This window comes from Hemiscyllium ocellatum, chromosome 3, assembly GCF_020745735.1.
Source record: "Hemiscyllium ocellatum isolate sHemOce1 chromosome 3, sHemOce1.pat.X.cur, whole genome shotgun sequence".
Lineage (NCBI taxonomy): Eukaryota > Metazoa > Chordata > Chondrichthyes > Orectolobiformes > Hemiscylliidae > Hemiscyllium > Hemiscyllium ocellatum.
Genome location: NC_083403.1, coordinates 125,599,360 through 125,621,590, shown reverse-complemented (window position 1 = coordinate 125,621,590; position 22,231 = coordinate 125,599,360). Strand labels below are relative to the sequence as shown.

The 22,231-nt window shown below is 38.7% G+C and overlaps 1 protein-coding gene across 3 annotated transcripts in view; it reads right to left on the bottom strand.

Moving 5' to 3' along the window:
• Window positions 1-22,231, bottom strand: part of LOC132834381 (kinase D-interacting substrate of 220 kDa-like) — a 148,465-nt gene that overhangs the window by 9,724 nt on the left and 116,510 nt on the right. For 2 of the 3 annotated variants that reach the window (XM_060853243.1, XM_060853252.1), the window contains exons 23-26: window positions 21,106-21,284; window positions 15,278-15,501; window positions 14,125-14,241; window positions 624-638 (exon numbers count right to left, since the gene is read on the bottom strand). In XM_060853243.1, coding sequence (XP_060709226.1) covers window positions 624-638; window positions 14,125-14,241; window positions 15,278-15,501; window positions 21,106-21,284 — 535 coding nt within the window. The remainder of the gene's footprint in view (window positions 1-623; window positions 639-14,124; window positions 14,242-15,277; window positions 15,502-21,105; window positions 21,285-22,231) is intronic. The other variant, XM_060853261.1, reaches the window with a different exon arrangement.

Genomic DNA, 22,231 nt, shown 5'->3' with positions numbered 1-22,231 from the left:
ATGCTCAAGCATTTTAAGTTACAAAGTAGCAAACAAACTTATTTTTTCTAGAGAGTATTAATCCTCCAATATCTTTCCTTCTAACCTTCTCTTTCCAGCAAGGCACATCTGCAGCCAAACATGGGTGGGGTTTGCTGTCAGACCTCCACCTATTCACTTAGCATACAAGAAATATAAATAATAGCATCTAATTAATCTTGTTAAAAAAATAATTTTGTCTCAAGATCTCCAATCACCAAAGCATGGTTCAAAATAAGAGATGGAGTTTGCAACTGTCATCTCATCATGACATCAAAAGGGTCAATATCAACTTCTTTCAATGGTTTTAAAAATGATCACAGATAATTTCCTAGTAATCACAGGTAAGTCCTATTTCACATTGTATTACATGTCCAAAATATGAAGAGTTTCCAAACAGCTCGATCAAAACCCTCCAGAAACCTTCTAGAATGTCACTAGCATTAAGATGCACTTTTAAAATCACATCATGCAAAGGGCTTGCTAATCTGAAGACCATCAGCAGTTAGTGAGGCAGCATAACACAAACTGTTAAAAATCCAGCAGCAAAGATTGCTGCTGCATAAATATTTTCACTTCCGGAGCAGACCGTGTTATTATTGTACCTGTTTTAATTTAAGCTGCATGGGGAAAGAGAGAGACACATAGACATAAAATTTGTCAAGAAAACACAATTGAAAGGACTTTCTGAGCAAGCAAGTTTTAAAAATCCACAACATAAATAGAATGCTCCTCAGTTAACCATTTCAGTTTTTATTTAATCAAAATGGAAGTTCCTCTTTACTATCATCTCATTCCATAATAGTAGTGGCACATAGCTTGTTGGTCCACAAAAACGCAAGTTCAAAAGGACACCTTTTAAGAAGTCTGTCATATTGTTAGTCTTTGAGGGTTATCTTTAAACACATTAACTACTGTTTGAATCACAAAACAGATACTCAAAAAATGTTACTGCTTCCAAATAGATCCTGAAAAAAAATCAGAATTATTTGGAGTATGTGACTGCCCATTAAATACAAGTCTGGAGCCTAGAGTCTCTTCAATGGATATAAAATTCAAAAACTCAACGGTAGTTTGGTATTTTTGTGGATTAAAATCTTAAGAATAATGTTATAAATTATAAATTTAGTAATCAGAATTCTATGTTAATTATAAATCTAAGCTGAATCCATTTCTTAAATTTAACCCTTTGAGGTTAATATTTATAAAAAACTGGATTGCAATCATCACGTAATTAATCAATGGATCACATCTTTTCAAAACATTACATAGGAATAATACTTTGAAAGAAACTGTAAAGTGCCTGCTGGAATCCAAAAATTTTATTGAGGATTTTAGCAAAACCATGATAACATCCTGCATATTCACAGACTATGTATGAGAAGTAGGTCACTCAAGTGAACATGCTTTGTGGCTTAGCATGGAAATGATATACTAAATAGATCTTCAAAAATGCAGCTCAAGGAAAAAGAACCTTTGAAAAGTTTCAAGTCTGCACCTGTCAATTGAAAAAACAATAATGTGTACATTGCCAACAATCAATGCAATCGGAACAGTTTAAAAACCGGTCAGCATGTGGAACATGCCATCATGCAGTCAAAAAGATGCATTTAATCAGTTCTTACACGGAGAAATTTCGAATAAGCAAAGGCAGGAAAATTGCAAAGCTTATTTTGGCTAAAAGAAATTCTTGTAAAACGCTAACAAATTAATGTTTAAATTTAAACTGAAGAAAATAATTTATAGAATTATACATAACTTGGCAAAATACTCCAATGTTAAGATACTTCGTTACCATTTGTGTATTGCTGAAAGAAGAGATATGCTAAAATCTTTAGTACTTATTAGGTCAGGTTCAAGAGAGTACCAAATTTCAAAGAGAACAAAATATATATGGCATGAGAAAAGGGTGATAATTGAACAAAGCCTAATGAAGGAGAATGCACCAATAACCAGTTATTCATCCAAGCTTATATTTAAATTCAAATCTGGCAAGTAATCTCTGATTGTTTGAGGCATTGCCATGTGGAATGCAGCAGTGAGCAGTTATTCCCAGGCTTTTGTTTAGTTGAAAAAAGCACAATGTCTGCACATATTTTTACAGTTTACAAAGGACAAGGTCCTGCACATGCCACAGACTTGTGTGCAGTATCAATATATCATGGCTATCTGGTCTTGCCACTATTGTCTGAATTTATGGGCCATAATAACTCACACAGTTGAGTTCAGCTTTAAATGGCATCTTGCCCAATTAGATGATGTTGCAGAGGAAATGCTTTTGGCCCAGCTTTTGCTGACACATTTGTTGGTTTCCAAAAGACACTCGCCTTCAATGGAACATCAACTAACCTCCCATCCCTTGTAATATTTCCAATACATAGATGATACTTTTGCTAGATTTGAATCTTGAGCTGAATGGAAAGGTTTCCTTACACATCTCAATGGCCTCCATTTTGCATCTAAAATCACATTTGAAATAGAGAAGTCTAACAAGTTCCTTTCACTCTGTGTGCTAGTTGAAAAATTACTTTCTATTACTGTACACTGGAACATTACATGTTGGGATTCTTACAGCTCCACATGCTTATAAAACTGACACCAATAGCAACTTGTAAATAGGGTCCATGCCATTAGCTGACTGCATAGGCTTGGGAATGAAACAGAGTGGATCAAATTGATCCTGTAGGATAATGGCTACCCCAATCAGATCATTGCTCACCATGCATTGCAACACTCACTACGCTTACAATTCTGTCCTAATGAGTTCAAGACAAAAAGCTTTGACTGCATGTCTCTTTTTTCCAAAAAATAATTCTCAAGTTCTATAATACCAAACAACTATCTTTTACTTATATACAGTAATACATAAACATTTTGTCAGACTTTCCAAAACAGCTCATACCAGGCTACATTTCCACATGCGATGTTAGGTCTTTGATTCTCCAGTCTCTTATTATGAGAATTTGGACAGAGATTGTTAATGAACCAAAACAGTTGATCCCAATCTCACTGAAATCATTAACATACTTTCTAAAACGGGCTATAGATTTATTTTATGCACCCCCGCACAGGCTAACTATGGTTAATAATAGAACCATTGTTGTTACATCTTGCAATTCCTCTTCATGTACTGAGGAATTTGTACCTGTTGCTATTTTTTGTTTATACAGTTTAAAAATAATTTTTTTGTTTTCTCCCAAAGCAAGTACAATGTAACATTTAGAAATATTCAAATAAACTAAACTATGAATTCATTAACAATCTTAAGTTTAGGCCATAAAAGTATCACTAAGTACCAGTCTCAATAAATGAGACCTCTGAAGTACTGCCTAAACATCATGTTTACATCAAGAAAGTGAATGCAAATTGATTTTATAAGTAGCAGTTACTGCCTTTGCTTTTGTAATTTCTACAGTTCAATTAGTTTTTTTCATATAAAGACAATTACAATTATATCCTATAAAAAAGTCTGAACACATTACTGCCACACGCAATCACTACTTTTTGTACATTACTTTAGAATAAAAGGTGGAAAACCAACCGGGAAGCCTATAAAAGCAGGCATGTAGCAGATAAAGAGGTCTTCTAACTTGAAATATAAAACCAGCTTATGAAAAAATACTGCAAATCTTAGTACAAATTTGAGTGTGGTTATAAATTTTAAAAAATAAATTAGATGGTTTCAGTTAAAAATCCATATTTTGCATTACTTTACCTAGATTACACCTCCTCCCACCCTGCCCCCTGTATACCTAGATTACACCTACTCCCACCCTGCCTCCTGTAAAAACGCCATCCCATATTCCCAATTCCTTCGCCTCCGCCGCATTTGTTGCCAGGAGGACCGATTCCAATACCGAACAACCCAGATGGCCTCCTTCTTCAAAGACCGCAATTTCCCCTCAGACTTGGTTGACAATGCGATCCACTGCATCTCCTCCACTTCCTGCTCCTCCGCCCTTGAATCCCGCCCCTCCATCTCATGGAGTCATCAACGATGTTGTCAAGCAGAACTTGCACAGCAAGTTCAGTTTCAGTTCTGCCATGGCTTCTAAGCTCCTGACATTATTACAGCCGTGGTCAAAACGGATTCTGAGGACAGAACCCACTGGTCTTAACCTACCACCCCACCATCCTCCAGATACATCGTATCATCCTTCGTCATTTCCGTCGCCTCCAAACAGACCCCACCACCAAGGATATATTTCCCTCCCCTCCCCATCAGCATTTCGGAAAGACCACTCCCTCCCTCCGCGACTCCCTCGTTAGGTGCACACCCCCCACCAACCCAACCTCCACTCCCTGCAACCGCAAGAAATGCAAAACTTGCGCCCACACTTCCCCCCCTCGCTTCCCTCCAAGGCCCCAAGGGATCCTTCCATATCCGTCACAAATTCACCTGCACCTCCACACACATCATTTACTGCATCCGCTGCACCCGATGTGGCCTCCTATACATTGGGGAGACAGGCCTGCTTGTGAATCGTTTCAGAGAACACCTCTGGGACACCTGCACCAACCAACCCAACCGCTCTGTGACTGAACACTTTAACTCCCCCCACTCCCAACACCACTCCGCCAAGGACTTGCAGGTCCTTGGCCTCCTCCATTGCCAGACCGGCAACATGATGTCAGGAGGAAGAGCGCCTCATCTTCCGCTTTGGAACCCTCCAACCACAACGGATGAATGCAGATTTCTCCAGCTTCATTTCCCCTCCCCCCACCTTTACTCAGTCCCAACCCTCGGACTCAGCACCGCCTTCTTGACCTGCAATCTTCTTCCCGACCTCTCCGCCCCCAACCCTTCTCCAGCCTATCACCCTCACCTTAACCTCCTTCCACCTATCGCATTCCCAACGCCCCTCCCCCAAGTCCCTCTTCCCTACCTTTTATCTTAGCCTGCTTGGCACACCCTCCTCATTCCTGAAGGGCTTATGCCCGAAACGTCAATTCTCCTGCTCCTTTGATGCTGCCTGACCTGCTGCGCTTTTCCAGCAACACATTTTTCAGCTTGATCTCCAGCATCTGCAGTCCTCACTTTCTCCTAGTTAAATTCCAATAAACCTGACCATGAATTTATAAAAAATCTCTTCAATGATTGCCTGCAAACAAGGTAGCAATGAGAGAAATAATAATGATACCCTGCAATATAGATAATTTAGAATTAACAACACAGACTTAGAACTAGTAAATGAGATTTGCAACAGCAGGAAAAATGCAGTTTAATTAATAAGAGCAGAGCTTGCTAATAGTCTGACATTACAAGTTAGACATGACATGTCACAGGAAACAAAGTAGCAAATTAAATCAGCAAAGACAAATAACAATGTGAGAGAAAATTATATTAAACCAGAATAACAAGTGCAGTCACAATAAGCACTCTTTAAAAACAGAATGGTATATAAGGAGCAAACGGAGTGAATCACAGATGCAAACACGTTGGGGGGGGGGGGGGGGGTCGGTCCAAGTTTCATTTGGAGGCTTTTACAGATCCAGGTTATAGATGAGAAATGGTAAAATTTAGCACGGTTTACATTAAATAAGGATGTAACAAAGCCAGTTTTTAAATAAGGGACTTTCATATCCACACAGATTATAAACAGAAAAGCTGAGAATTTTTTTTGAGGCTGTTCAGGACAGTTTTCTGCAAAATACATTCTATAACTAACAAGGGAACAGGTCCCTTCATGTCTGCTCTACTGAAGTCGTCTAGATCTGAAACATTAGTTTACTCTCTCTCTCTCTCTCCAATGATGCTGCCTGACCCACTGATTTCCAGCAATTTTGTTTTCAATCAAGTGACAGGTCCTGTTAGGTTAAATGATATATATTCAGTCAAATTTACTTAAATAGCCTTTTGAAACATGAACAAATAGTAATGATGATGACTGATTTTGTGTTTGAAAGGGAGAAATATTAAGATTTTAGATTTAGATAAGATCAACTTATTGGTCAAATTTGTTAATGGGATCAGTGTTAGGAATCTAGGTGAATTGGGGTTATTCTTGCCAGAAAACTACAAACATGGACTATTAAGTATGAAACTAAAATCTTAAAAAAGCACAGATTCAGACAGACATCAGAGATACAAAGCCCAGCAAAGGATAACATGAAGCAAGTTGTGAAGATAGCATAAATGTTTGCAAGTCGACATAGATGGTTTAAGTGAGTGGGGAAAAAAATTGTCAGAATATGAAGAAGGTAAATTGAACTTGTCTACTTTGGCAGGAAGAATAGAAAAGCAGCATACAGGTAGTTCTGGGATAATGTGCATTTCGGTAGCGTGTTTGGCTATAATATTGAAGAATTAGGGAACGGTATTTTGGAGAAAGCTTACCTCTGTTGGAAATAGCACGATTCCAGCAGGGATCGGTTCACGCGCTTCGTTCTGTGCATGCATGATGTCAGTGTTGGTCTTGGTGCCATCCTGCGCGCACACGATGTCAGCGCCAGTATGCACATGTACCAATATCAACTGCTGACAGAGCAGCTGTGAGAGCAGCTTTCTTACATTTTAAATATACTGTGTGAAATTTACTTTTGTTTAGCTAACAAATATGATTTCAACCTTCATTCAGGCCGTGTTACACTTTGTGTTAGTCTTTGAATGATATTTGAGCGATCGTGGTGATGTATTTTGCTATTCTGCACCTAAATCCATTTTTACCACTGGCCCCAATATTTCCATTCAGCGAGGTTTCGCTGGAATACTACAATGGCGTTATAGGAGAACAACCCGTATTATTTAAATTGAAAGACATCGCAGATACACGGGAAAAGAGGCGTTCTAGTGCATGCATCACAAAGTTATGCAGGTACAGCAAATTATTAGGAAGGCAAATGCAATGCTGTAATTTATTGCAAGGGGAATGGAATATAGAGATGCATTGCTAAAATTACATTTGGTGGTATGACAACATATAGAATACTGTGTCTGTTGTTGGTCTCTTTGCTTAAGGAAATACATATTAGAAGCAGTTCAGTAAAGATTCACTCAAAAAAATGTGTGGGATAAGGGGATTTGTACTGTTAGGAAAGGATGGGTAGTCAGGACCTGTACCCATTGGTTTTCAGAAGAGATGGTTTTAATAAGACATTTAACATCTTGAGGTGTTTTGACAGGGTAGATGCTGAAATAATGTTTCCCTTTGTGAAAGAGACTGGGGTAAAGTCTTAAAAATATGGAATCTTCCATTTAAGAAGGTGAAGAATTTTTTTTCTGAAAATTCCCTTCCTCAGACTGCAGTAGAGGCAGAGTCATTGAATACTCTTAACACAGAGGTAGATAGCTTTAGTAGTCAGTGGTCATCAGGACTGTTGAGACCACATTCAATATCAGCAATTAACTGACTGAATGGTGGAACAGACTTGAAGAGCTTAATGTCCACTCCTGTTTTTAATTTATATCTCATATCTGTCAAAACAAATATCCTGAGCTCCAAAAGTGAATATGAAAATTTTGCAGGAGACATTAAAATCAACACAAGAACTTTTAAAAATATTAGCAAACTGGTTAAAAGGGGAAAATGGGCCCTTTTAAAAAAAACTGACAATGGTGATATTGTTATAGAAATAAGGAAATAGTTGACGTTAAATAATTTCTTTGCAGAACAGGTCAACGTATAGGATATCCAAAGGAAACGAATTTAAATTAGGGTCAGAAATTCATCATAATTAATTAATCTAAGCAAATTCACAGTATGAATTAAAAGATAGCACTAAAGAGACAAATCCACAAGACCAGATAGTTTCCATCCTAAGGTTTTATAGGTAGTAAAACAAAGCATAGATGTCCTAACCATGTTCTGCAAAAGATCTCTTGAATGAAATTCTGCTTGCTTAGGCTTAGACGATTGCATGTTACTCCTCTATTAATGCAAGGTGATAGATGAATAATTAGAGAATTATTCTAATACTGGTTATTAGAAAGTTATGAGTCTATAACCAAGGTTGGAAGAACAAAAAACCATGAATGTTTTCAGCTGATTAGGAGAATGCCTGCATGGTTTGTAAAGGGTAGGACATACCTGGCAACTTTAAGTGAATTTTTTGAAGCATCAACCATATTAATAGGTAGGGTTATCCATTGTAGCTATTTACAGAGACCTTTAGAAGATATTTTATAAAAGTCTCTCATAGAGAGACAGAAAGTAAAGTTAAAACTCATGGAACTGAAGGCAACTCACTGACCTGGTTTGGAGATCGGCTGAATCACAGGAGACCAGGACCAGGCAAATTGTTATTTTGGAGCTGTCATGGATGACTGTACTGAATGTACTACATAAGATGATAGTAGACTGAGATGGTGCAGAATTTGTGACCCCATTGCATTTGTTGTTCTTCTGGAGATATCTACATTTCTCTTGGCCTCCTGAAAATCCCCTTCAAACATAGTCAGTCCTTGGGGGCCCACACTTGCCAGTGACTGCTGCCCCATTTCTGTGTCATTGACACAGACGGATAACTGACAGATGACTGAATGTAACTAATGAGGGGACTGTTCCACGGGTATCAGTTTCAGAGGCTTCATCTATTCACTATTTATTAGAGATGAGAGGGAGTACCACAGATACAAATTTGCTGATGACCCACAGATAAAGTATGGTATTGTATAGTTTATGCTATATACTAAGCTATACGTAAGTTAGCTCGCTGAGCTTGAAGTTTTGTTTTCCGACGTTTTGTCACCGTACTAGGTAACATCATCAGTGCTATACCATTGTAGATGAAAACAGCGTAACACCCTTGCCCAACCACCTTCAGTTGCTTCACCAGTATCTACCTATCATGCTAAGCCCAGAAATAGAGAAGGGAGCTAATGGTTGCTCAATGTTCAGTACTATTTGCAATTCTTCAGATAGCTAAGACATCAATGACATTCAGACTCAGGCTAAAACATGACAAGTAACAATCACGTCACACAAGTGTTGGGTAATCATCCACTGCTAAAGTAAGAAAATGTAACCAACATCCCTTAATGTTCAATGGCATTACCATTACTGAAACCATCACCATCAACATGTTGGGGAGGGTACCATTCACTTGAAACTGAACTCTCGCAAGAAGACAGTGTTGATGGGAAATGTTCATCCTGGAGTTCAGTTACTGGTGGTGTACCGCAAGCATCTGTTTGTCACTTTTGTGAATGACCTGGATGAGGGCGTGGAAGGATGGGTTAGTAAATTTGTGGACGACGCAAGGTCGGTGCAGTTGTGGATAGTGCTAAAGGATGTTGTAGATTGCAGAGGGACATAGATAGGTTGCAGAGCTGGGCTGAGAGGAAGCAAATACAATTTAATGCAGAACAGTGTGAGGTGATTAACTTGGAAGGAGCAACAGGAATGCAGAGTACTGGGCTAAGTAAGATTCTTGGCAGTGTAGATGCGCAGAGAGATTGGTGTCCATGGATAAGGTAAATAGGCAACGTCTTTTCCCTAGGGTCGGGGAGTCCAGAACTAGAGGGCATAGGTTTAGGGTGAGAGGGGAAAGATATAAGAGAGACCTAAGGGGCAACTTTTTCACAGAGGATGGTACGGGTATGGAATGAGCTGCCAGAGGAAGTGGTGGAGGCTGGTACAATTACAACATTTAAGAGGCATTTGAATGGGTATATGAATAGGAAAGGTTTGGAGGGATATGGGTCAGGTGCTGGCAGGTGGGACTAGATTGGGTTGTGATATCTGGTCAGCATGGATGGGTTGGATTGAAGGGTCTGTTTCTATGCTGTACATCTCTATGACTCTATATAAATACTGACACCACAAGAGCACATCAGAGGCTGGGAATTGTGCTGTAAATATTTTCAAGGCAGAAGTCAGGAATGAAGTAGAATAATGTTCATGTGTCTAGTGGGTGTAGCTCTAATAACACTCAAGAAACACAACACCAAAAGGCAGCATGATTGAGTAGCACTTCATCCACCCCCTTAAACAGTCAACCCTTCTTCCACCTCCACAGTGGCAACAGCTATTGAGTACAAACAATAGTGGAAAAAAGCAAAATTCTGCAAATGCTGGAAATCTAAAATACCAGCAAAGTGCTGGAAAAACTCAGGTCTGGCAGCATCTGTGGAGAGAGGAATATTTTGAGTTAGATATGATTCTTCTTCAGTGTTTCCACAGAGGTAGCCAGACTTGGGAAGTTTTCCAGAAATTTGTTTATATTTAATATAAAGATTAATTGGAAATGGGAAATGGGATTGGTAATATGCTGACAGGCTAGTGCTTTTCAAACAGGATTTATTACTTCATCCTCAGGATGCAGTCTGGTGGTTAGGTGTACAATGGCCTCAGTGTCCAGAAGTCAAAGAAAGGAAACTCTTGGTTTCCAAATCTGGTGATGTATTTAGGAATCATTCTGGACATATGTATGTGCGGCTAATATTTGAGTACAATACTAAGCTCCAAAGCATGACACCATCCAAACTTTCACCCACTGTTAATGCTCTTGCATATCACCAAGACATTACAAAACAGTAGATTTTCAAAGAATTAAGCAAAAATCAGAAAAAAAGTTAAATATTTCCTCATTAGTGCTCCTCCCTGGAACAAGGTCTTCAATTTTGACTTGAAAGCACATTTGCGTTCAAGACTGCATTTTGCATGTTCAAAATGACAGGTGTGCTCCCTGTTTCTTTTTTTAAAATATCAAAAAGCAATCTGACCAAAGAGGCTAAAATAGATTGGTTTCATCAACATTAAAATAACTTGTTGTGTACTCAACTAAGACATGGATGAGACACCTTTGCAGCCAACAATCTGCCATTGCTGCCATAACTGCTGTCTTCAGTGTGGTGAGGAAACAGCAACATGCCTAGTCTTGAACTGATTAATCTACTATTTGCTGCAGATACACTCCTGGGGGGGCAGCATCTTTGCCAGGAAGTCTCTTTTCCCATCTCTGATCTATTTCTGTCAGAACGTTATCTGCTCAAGTTGCCTTGAATCACTAAGTGGAACCTCTCAGTGTCAAGACTGGCAGCCGTTCTTATCCTACTCCTTGTAATGGGAAACACCTCCTTGTCAAACTGTTCTAAGATGTTGACCTTGACCTGGTTGGAAAATTCAATAATGGAGTCTTTCACTCCTTAGTGATGTCCATTTTTACCTTTGTGTCATGGCAGTTCCACTTGCTGTATCAACTTCAATTTCTCTCCAATTGTTAATACTCTTATCCATACTTGCAGGATTACAATGTCCCTTCACAGGGAGACCTTAATGTCAAGTGATCACTTGTCAAGAATTCTATGATACCACATTCAAACATGGCTTAACTCCACTCTAACTGACTGATGTGATCACATAACAAGCTCTGCATGAGTTCGACCGACCTGGAGTAACCAGACCAAATCTTCAGCTTATCATGAGCATCATTCTAATGAATTTGATATTCTGTCAGAGAGAATGATTGACAACTTTGACACATCCGGAATTTTGGATTATCCAAATTTGACTCATCATGATTTCACTTTATAACTGCATCAACTTTGATGACTATGCCGTCAGTTCTAACTCTGAAATTCCCTCCTTGTTACTCTCCATCTCTCTTTCCTCCTTTAAGACACTTCTTAAAACCTACTCTCCGAACAAACATTTTGTTATCTGAGCTATTATCTCATGTAGGTCAGATATGTTTTGTTTCATAATGATCCTGTGAAGTGCCTTGGAGAGTTTCATTACATTAAAAGGACCCATATGACCTGTTGCATTCGGTTACTGCAATAAAATCACATAATAACAATTTCAGCTGGATTACCATCAAGCTTGCTCATTTACAATATTTCTTAATACATTTCTAATCATACTAAATCCCATTTATTGACAAAGATATCTCTTTTTTTTGGAAAGATTTGAAGGATTTTTCACACCCTCAAAAAGTTTATCTTTCCACCACCCAGAACAACAGAAAATTTGTACTTTGAACTACAGCTTCAGATCAAACCCAGTGTAAAGCATGTTATGTACAATAAATTTGAACAAATAGAAATAAAAGATGCTATTGTTGTGACTGGCCACATTGGGCACTGGTCATTAAATGATAATTTGTTAAATTGAGACTTTTGTTGAGTAAGAATTTGCTTTTGTTTATTTATTCAGGGGATGTGGGTTTCGCTGGCTGCGCAAGCATTTACTCTCCATACTTAGTTGTCCCTAAGGTGGTGGCGAGTTGTCTTCTTGACCTGCTGCAGTCCATGTGATACAGGTAGATCCATAATGTTGCTAGGTAAGGAATTTCAGGTTTTTGACCCAGTGACATTGATGGAACAGAGATGTATTTCCAAGTCAGAATGGCAAGGTGCTTGGAGGGAAATCTGCAGTTGATGGTCTTCCCAAGTATTTGCTACCCTTGTCCTTTCAGATGGCAGTAGGCATGGGTTTGGAAGGTGCTGTCTAAAATGTTTTGGTAGATGTGTAGATCATACTAAATCCCATTTATTGACAAAGATATCTCATGTTTTTGTAAATAATTGAAGGATTTGAATCTTAAAGATAGAATACAATTCTGATAATTTGAATTTGTAGTAGAAAAAATGAATGTTTGTGCATGTGGTGCCAATCAAGTTGGCTTTGACCTGGATGGTGTCAAGTTTCTTAAGTCTTGTTAAATTTGTACTCATCCAGTTAACTGGGAATATTCCATTTTATTTCTGACTTGTGCTTTGTAGATGGACAGGCTTAATGGAGACAGGAGGTGAGTTACTCGCTGCAGGATATCTAGCTTCTACCAGTTCTTTTAGCTGCATTAATATGGCTTGTCTAGTTCAGTTTTTAGTCAGCGGCAACCACTAGGGTGTTGATCACAATTTACCTATGAAGTAGTATTAGGTTGCAAGGATATTTTTCCATGATCTGATTTTGATAACTTCTAGTTCTGTGAACTAACCTGACGTAATGAATAGACTGATTCAGACGGCAAAAGGATTTGAATGATAACATTACGGTCAACATCACAACCACATAAATCACACCAGAGACAGACAGGGAAGAAGAAAATGAAAATAGTCTCAAAAAGCCTAATTGGTTAGATTTCACAGTGGAAGAAGCAATGAGATGCTACAACTCCACACCACATGACTACTCATTACCAGTGAGGTGTCTGTGGGGGAAGGAAGCCCCTCATCAGCAGCCTCCTCGATCACCTCCTGACAAGAACAAAGTCAAAATTTTGGTAACATTACAAAAAAAATCAAAGAAAATAATGTACACCTCTCTTGTGAACACAACGTGCAAAATGGGGAATTAGTTTTATGTTTTGCAATTGTTTAATAAAAAATATTTATTTAATTAAATTAAATTAAATCATTCTCAAACTATTAGATATTTTGAATGTACAGAATGCTTCGATATCACCACAAATAGAGGAAATGACAAGTCAAAGATGTAAATGCGACAAGTCATAAAGCCAGACTTAGTTTTATTGATATCTTTATAATTTAGAAGCAATTTTTATTCTTCACTATTGAAAATGAATGGTTAGCAGGATCTTACTAAACTCTTATTTACTTTACATATTTGACTGCAAATTATGTTACTGTTCTTTCATACAAAATAATAACTATAGTTAACTGCAAGAATCATAAATACTCCAAAATAACTTGTTTACTTTACAATTTCACAATCGTTTGGGCACACAAAACCCCAAACGTCAAGTTAAGTAATTAACTCATGATTAAATATGGAAGAATTGCAATTTAAGTACTGTAAATGAGTACTCAAGTTTAAACAAACAGCTAGTGCTGGTTTAATCTCTCATATCCAAGGATAAACAGTTCGAAATGAAAATACAAAACATTTGCAAAACCTGAAACTAGAAAATTGCATTAAGATTCATTAAAAAAAACATTTTTTGCAAAACTAAAATGGGGAAGAGGAACTACCATGAAAGCAAAGCGTGACTGCGTTGCAAATGTGCTATTTTGGCAAAAACAGAGAAAAATTAGTACTTCTTTAATATTTGGTATTGAACTAGCATTTTGTAATGTGCATAAGCCTAACAGAAACAAAGTTTCACAGACACAGCTCAGAACTTTAGAAAAAAAAACATTCTACATTTCCGCACCTCTATATTCCTTTATTCCTCTTACTTTATTCCATTTGCAATACTTACTAGATTACTGTTCTGTTCTCTTGACAAACTGGTTTTAGTTGATGAACGTGAAACGGGATGCTGCAAACTACCAAAGTATTGCCTTGGCACGTAACAAATAGGAGGGGCAAAATATGGCTATGGGAAGGGAACAGGTGAAAAGAAAACAATTTATGAAAAATCGAATGAAGTCACACAAAAAAACCACGTAACATATGGAATGCGTCATGATTGTGCAGTTATTGCCCAGTACCTCTTAGGGAAAAACTTATATATAGCAAGTTTTAAAAGTTAATCTCTCTGTAAATGGCCAAGATGCTAGAGACATGGCTGCTATAAGTCACCTGATCTATAACACTGCTAGTTCTGTATGAATTAGAGACACATTCTCAGACATGAGAATGTCTTGTAGCTCAAAGTGATTTCAACGGCAAGCTGCCCAGGCAAAGAGAGATTCTATCTGAAACAACTCTCTGAGAAAGACAACGCATGCGAGCAATCAAGAGTGAAACCACTAATGGGCAGCCGAAGTGCTACATCTGCAAGAAATCAGGAACCTTCCCTTTCTCTCCAATAAAATGCAGCTTCGAGTAAATGCTCTGTACAAACTATTACCTATTCAATTACAAAGGCAATCTCAGCTGCTGGATCTGACTTCAAGTGTTAATGCCTTGGCTGGAGAAATATGGAATTTGAACAATGGACTCCAACAGTATCCCACAGAAAATTATTGATATTTCCTTCTGACAAGCTGTCTTTTGGTTTTTCTGGAATCTGTAAATTTTTATTGATAATTTTACCACAAAGTAACTCCCAGTAATAACTGACAACAAGCTAAACCTTAAATCAAAGCTTGACTGCTGGTCTACTTTAACTTGAATCATTACAAATTAAAAAGGTGCCTGCACAAGCTAGATTAATCTACAGCTCACTGACCACAGCTGGTTGTGACAAATGACATCTCATTTTCATATGTGTAGAATGTTTACTACTCAAATCCTAATTAATGATGAATTAAACTTAAAATAAACAATGTCAAACAAAGTGATACATGGTTATAAATTAATGAGAGGGTATGGCTATATGGGAATGTTGAAGGATCGACTCAATACTTTTCTTTAACAAGTCCACAGTCATTTTGCAACTACATGATAATAGATTTTAGTTTACTTACCCGATTATAAAATGGATGCTGTTGCCCAACCATACCACTGTAATAGCTGCTGGGATGTTGTGGTGACACTACATTACCATTGAAAGAAGCTGAGGAGGAGCAGACAGACGGTGCCTGGCTGAACACAGACACAGCCCGAGGTGGAGCTTCCTGAAAGGGTAGCGCAGGATAAGGAATCCCCGTGATATTTACACTGGACATCTGCTCCCTAGCTGCTCGGATATCTGCAGGCATAGAACAAAGACAGGTTTTATTTAACACAGCTAATGCTCACAAACACATTTTTAGCGAGGCAAAACAAACCCATTGGCTTTGTGAGCTAGTCCAAAAGGTCTGTACATTAGCTGTCTATTAAAAACTTTAAACCACGTTCCTTATATATGGAAATTACCTCTCGTGCTACCTGGGACAGGTGATTAATTGTCAGTGAAACAGAAGCATAGGAACAATGTTGTACGAAACAAAACGTAGCCGATTCATGCTGACAAAGACCCCACAAACAGCAACATGATAATGATAAAACATTCAATTTCTTTTTCAAACAGTCCTTTTTAGAAAGATAAATATTGACCAGGAGACTGAAGGAAATGAACCTGATATTCTTCCACAATGATGCCATGAGATTGGTTATATCAACTTAAGGAAGAAAACCAAGTTTAATTTACCAACTTATCCAATAGCCAGTAATTCCAGAAGTGCAGCATTCCCTCTGCAATGAAATGGAGAGTCTGTGTAGTTTATTGATTAAAGTCTAGCAATTCAGTGAATCCACATAGTGTCTGGAGAAAATTCAAGACAATCATAATGAGTGTGCAACACCCACAATTTTGTTTCTTTTTCAACAAATAAAAAAATTGTAAACAAAATAGAAAATAATTTGCCCAGTTTCTGGATGTCAATATTCAGTTTGAAGTTTTCTATAGTAATAAAAAATGCATTTGGTACAAGTTCAAAAGGATATTAAGAGTCTGAATGATTAGAGCAGCATATAGCAAATCAAGCTGGTCCTTCATTTCTCTGATAAGCCCATACCTATTCAGAAATGGAATATAGGTAAACCCAAAATAATGATGTAATATAGATTGGAGAATTTACTGCATGGATACTGCCATGACAATTGAACATTATCATCCTTTGTTAGAAACAATATCAAAGTAAAATAAAGTCTGCTGTTGAAGTCATGAATAGTGGTGATGGAGCAATTACCTGTATTGATTTAAATTGTTAATCCAAATTTCAGTTTAAAGTTGAAATGTGGGAAATCCAGGTCAGATGTACAGACCATATTATCTAAGGCTTAAAACGACCTCATTCCAACCTATTATTTACAGAACTAGAAATCTATTTCTTCAGTTATACAGAGCATCAATCAGGAACATACCTGGAGCCCTGTATGTAATGTTCATAACCATATTTGAGGAAGGATGTAAATTTGTGGGAAGTAGTTCAGAGGAGGTTAATACCTGAATTGGCAAATAGTATGAAGCAACAAGGTTGGACAGACTTGTATATGTTAGCATTTAGTAGAGAAAGAGGTTATTTGATTGAAACACAAAAGATCCTGAAGGGTCTTGACCTATAGAAAAAAAAGAAAGCTTTTTTTTGTAAATATAATTATTGGCAAGTTTTTTTTAACTTTACAAACATATAAAATTATTGAAAAAAACAATCAAAAACAAATATCAGTATAATAAAAAGAAAAAAAATTACAATACAACTACTGTCTACTTACTACTAACCTAACCTATAATACAAAACAAACCCTAACACTGCAAAGCAACACCAAAAAAAAAGCAAACAAAAAAAAAACACAAAATACAGAACAGGTATGCGCAAAACTCCCAAAGGAACACGGGCACTGTATACATAACCATATTAACTCAGGAGACCCCCCCCCCCCCCGCTCCAGGGTCCAGGGCTTGACAAATCTAACCATCCTGGTTAAACAAATGACTTCGTTAAGATAGCTGACAAATCTATATCCAAATAACTCAATTAGGGCTGCCATGTCTTATAAAAATGGTCTGTTGTGTGGTGCACCACTTTTGTAAAAAAAGTCCAAGGGAATGCGCTCCATAATTCATTTCTGCCATCCCAGCAAGCCCGGTGGGTTCTCAGACACCCAGTTCATCAGAATATTCTTCCGTGCACAGTACGCAACAATAGTTTCTTCCCATGCCCGTCTAAAGATGGTAAATTTGGTCGACCTAAGAGGAGAAATATCGGGTATACTTTGATATCAGTCCTCAATACCCTCCCTATCTCTCCCGCCACAGCACTCCAATAAACATGGAGACTGTGGTAAGTCCAGAGCAATGTGTAGGAGTACCAAGTCTTATTTTACATTTGGGGCACACTGAAGATGCCCCTTTTTTAAACTTCGCCAGACTGTCTAGTGCCAGATGAGCCCTGTGCAGAACTTTTAACTGCATAGCGCATGTCCTAGTAGAGATTGAGATCTTTCGAGTATTTTCCCATATGCCCTCCCATGTTTCAGAAGAGATCTCCACTCCTAGGTGTTGCTCCCAGACCTCACATAACCGGTTAATATCCTGGCACCCAGCAGGCGATAGAGGGCACTAATTGAAAGGGTGCTTGTGGTACGTAACAACAATCTCTCTTTATCAGGCTTATAGGGCTTAGTGAGAAGCATTGTCTTCTTCTAAATGAAATCCATAACCTGAAAAAAATGGAAAAGGTCTCTGCTGGCCAAACCATATTTGCAGTTCAGTTACTCAAAAGACGTCATAACCTCCCCCTCAAACACGTCTCCCAAACAAGAAACTCCTCTCGCTGCCCATAGTTTGAACTCTGAGTCTATCATCCCTGGTTGGAACCCCAGCATGCCAACTGTAGGTTAAGTGGCAAAGTCTTGATAAACAACCCTCACTCTGACACATCGCCCTCCATGCCTTGACTATACTAATGGCAATGGAGTTCCGGCAGTGGTCTATAACGGTCCTCATCTTATTCATCAACAACATGTTAATAATTATTATTAATACTTAATAACTAGGTATCAGAACCCTGCCAGTGACCACTTAAAAGGGAACTTTGGGCCACCTTCAACTTCTGGCACATCCTTACCAATTTTGCAAAGTTAATCTTATATCCTGAAATAGCCCCAAATGAATTGATACATTGTATCAAGTGGGGTACAGAGGTCATCGGGTTCGATAAAAACAGAAGGACGTCATCTGCATACAATGTAATCTTGTGTGCCCTCGATCCCACTTCTGGAGCGATTATGTGGATGTTCTGATGAATGGCCTCTGCCAGCGAATGAATGACCTCTGCCAGCGGCTCTATCACTAATGTAAACAACAACGGTGAGAGGGGGTAGCCTTGCCAACTACGCCTACCAATCGTAAAATTCCCAGACATCACCCTGTTGGTGATGACCACGGTCAGAGGGTGGCGATATAAAACCTTCACCCACCTAGCAAAGCTGTTCTCAGACATAAGAAAGATACAGCCATTCCACCCGGTCAAATGCTTTCTCTGCATCTAAGGAAATCACCAACCCCTGAATCTATCATTGCTGACATATTCAGCAACCTTCTAATGTTACTAGGGACCTATGGCCCCTCTTATAGCTGTCTGTCCTCTCTAATAATATGGGGCAATACCCTTTCCAATCTCAGCGTCAGGATCTTGGACAGAATCTTGAAATCTGAATTTAATAGAGAGATGGGCCTGTATGAGGCACAATCCTCAGGAACCTTCCCCTTCTTAAGAATTAAGGAAATATTAGCTTCTCTCAAAGATGGTGGTAAGCATTCATGCATATAGGGGTGATTGTACATCTCCAACAATGACCCTGACAGAATCCCTTTCATCTCTTTATAAAACTCACCCGGAAGACCATCAGGGCCGGGCACTTTCCCACTCTGAAGTTGCCTAGCTGCCCCATGTATTTCCTGAACTGTCAAGGGGGCATTAAGGAGAGAGGTCTGTTCCAAGGTTACCCCTGGGAGGTCCAGGTTCTAAAAAAAAGGATCCATTTTAGCCCTCCTGTTCTCGCAACCTTCAGACCGATACAATTTGGAGTAAAAGCTCCAAAAAGCCTCATTAATCTTTTTAGCATCGGGTGTGAGGACCCCGGTGCTGTCTTTGATTGCAGTAATGGATTGGGGAGCATGCTTTTTCCTAGTCAGGTACGCTAAATACTTCCCTGGCCTATCCCCATATTCAAACAGCCTTTGCCTAGCAAAGGCAAGTTCTTTCTTTGCATTTTGTGTCAGTATTGAATTCAAGGCAGCCGGAGGGCTATGATCCGCTGTAGCTTAGTCACCGAATGCCGCGCTAAACGTACTAGCTCGGCGGGTTTCAATAGCGTCTCAAGTAGACACTGCTGTTCCTCCTTCTGTCATTTCCGGCTAGCCAAATAGGAAATAGCTAATCCCTAACAAAGGCTTTAGCAGTTTCCCATAATATAGACGGACTACTAGCCATGTCTGAGTTGATGGTCAAGAATTCCTGAACTCTTTCAAAAAGTATTCCACAAATTTGGAATCCTTAAGGAGAAAAGGGTCCAAACGCCAATGCTGCAAACCTAGCCCCTCACTCTTGGCCTTAACCTCCAAATATACTGCCACATGATCAGAGATAGCTATATTCCCAATTTTACAACACGTAATCGAATCCAGAAGGGCCGAGGGAGCCAGAAAGATGTCAATCCTCATGTGACATTTATGTGGGTTTGAAAAAAAGGTGAAGTCGCTGCCAGTAGGGTGAAGACATCTCCAAATATCCACCAGCTCCAACTTCTCGTATAAATCAACCACCTGCTTGGCCTGTGAAGAAATAGCTGGGGGCCCACAAGGCACCCTGTCCATTGTGGGAACCACAGAATCCCTACAGTAGAGTTTAAGGCCATTTAACCAACTCAGGAAAGACTAGCCCTCCAAATAGCATGCCACCTTCCCCACCCAATTCCTGTAGTTCCACATTTACCATAGCTAACTCACCTAGCCTGCACAACCCTGGATACTATGAGGCAATTTAACATGACCACACACAACCTGTATAGCGGGCTGTGTAAGGGAAAAGAACGCCTGAAGGAAGTCTATGCAGACATGAGTAGAATGAGTAGAACAGTCACCCAACCTGGGTCCATTGTGCTGAGGCAACAGTGCTAACCACTGAGCCACCATGCCACCTGTGATATCACTATTTTGTGTTGGGACCCCAATCCCTGGGCTTTAGTGTATCCTCTTACAAAGACCTTTAAAATTACAAACCAAAATAAAAAGCAGAAAAGCACCTCTTTTCCTCCAAACTAAATTTACACACTGCACCAAATTCTTAGAAATCTATGCTCACTCAGGCTTTGCCTTACTCCATGTGATTGTGTGAACAGGTGATAGAAGCAGAACTTTGAATATTTATAAGACACAGGTGGTTTGATGATTAGTGAGCAAAGAAATGAAATGTTATCAGGTGTGCAGGACTGTGGATCTGGTGTTATAATCAGATCCAAATGCAAACCAAGTTCAAGGCATATTCCAGCACCCTGTTTGTATGCTGTATATTTCGTACACAGCTTGATTACAAAGCCAACTTTTTTATACAGGAAGACAATTAATGGAGCTCACTATCATTAAATATTAGGATTAAGTCAGAATATATACATTAACCAGTTAAGAATGGAATTAAAGTCAATTGAAACTAATCATATCTCTTGTTTTTGATTATGAAAATATAATTCAGGCTAGGATCATGACAGATAAAGAAAAATGTTAACTATAGGAAAGTTACAGGTGCCTCTCAAAGATTCTGGCTGATGAGCCTGGCCTATATAATTATACCAATTGAAAAGTACTCACCTGCAATGATCTCACGCAGTTTAGGATCCAAATTCACGGTACATGGTAGAAATACTTTTACATCACGTGCTGAAAGAATTGGCATTCTTGAAGATAGGAAAATTTCAAAGCTCCGAATGTCACTGTCAATTTCTAGAAGTGGCTCCACATCTTTGGTAGTTGGTATGTTTTTGGAAATTCTGAAGAAAATCATAAAAATATTATTGAACAATTTTTTTAAAAAATCATATTACTAGACTGTCAGAAATGTTACCCTGTTGTGAAAGATCCTTTAACAAGCATGCCACTTGTATCATCGCAATCTGTAAAGGAGCAAATTAAAAACATTCAGAATTTTAAAAAATGAAGCAATTTTTTTTTATTTATAACGCAACTGCTCAGAGAAATGATAATGTTGCAATATTGTCATCTAGAACAAGTTCTAAATAGATTAATTCCCATTTTTTTAAACCAGAACCCCACAAGCAGAATAAACCATACAGAAATGCAATGGTAACAACTCATTTTACTTAATTGACAAAATTATTCAAAATTCTTTAAAGACATACTAAGTGATCAATCAACCCTAATATAGCAAGTTAGATAAAGACTTTGGCAGACACTTAGAAATTCAAAAATTAATGTACACTATAACCTAAATGGATTTTCTCTCTCAATTTGTCTCATTTTTAATTCATTGGTCAGAAGAAAATGTACTGTTAGTGGACAAAGTATTGATGACTAGGAGAAAGTGAGGACTGCAGATGCTGGAGATCGGAGCTGAAAATGTGTTGCTGGAAAAGCGCAACAGTCAGGCAGCATCCAAGGAGCAGGAGAATCGTGTTTCAGGATTGATCCCTTCTTCAGGAATAAGGAATGTGTGCCAAGCAGGCTAAGATAAAAGGTAGGGAGGAGGGACTTGGGGGAGGGGTGTTGGAAATGCAATAGGTGGAAGGAGATTAAGGTGAGGGTGATAGGCCGGAGTGGGGGTGGGGGCGGAGAGGTCTGGAAGAAGATTGCAGGTTAGGAAGGTGGTGCTGAGTTCGAGGGTTGGGACTGAGACAAGGTGGGGGGAGGGGAAATGAGGAAACTGGAGAAATCTGAGTTCATCCCTTTTGGTTGGAGGGTTCCTAGGCGGAAGATGAGG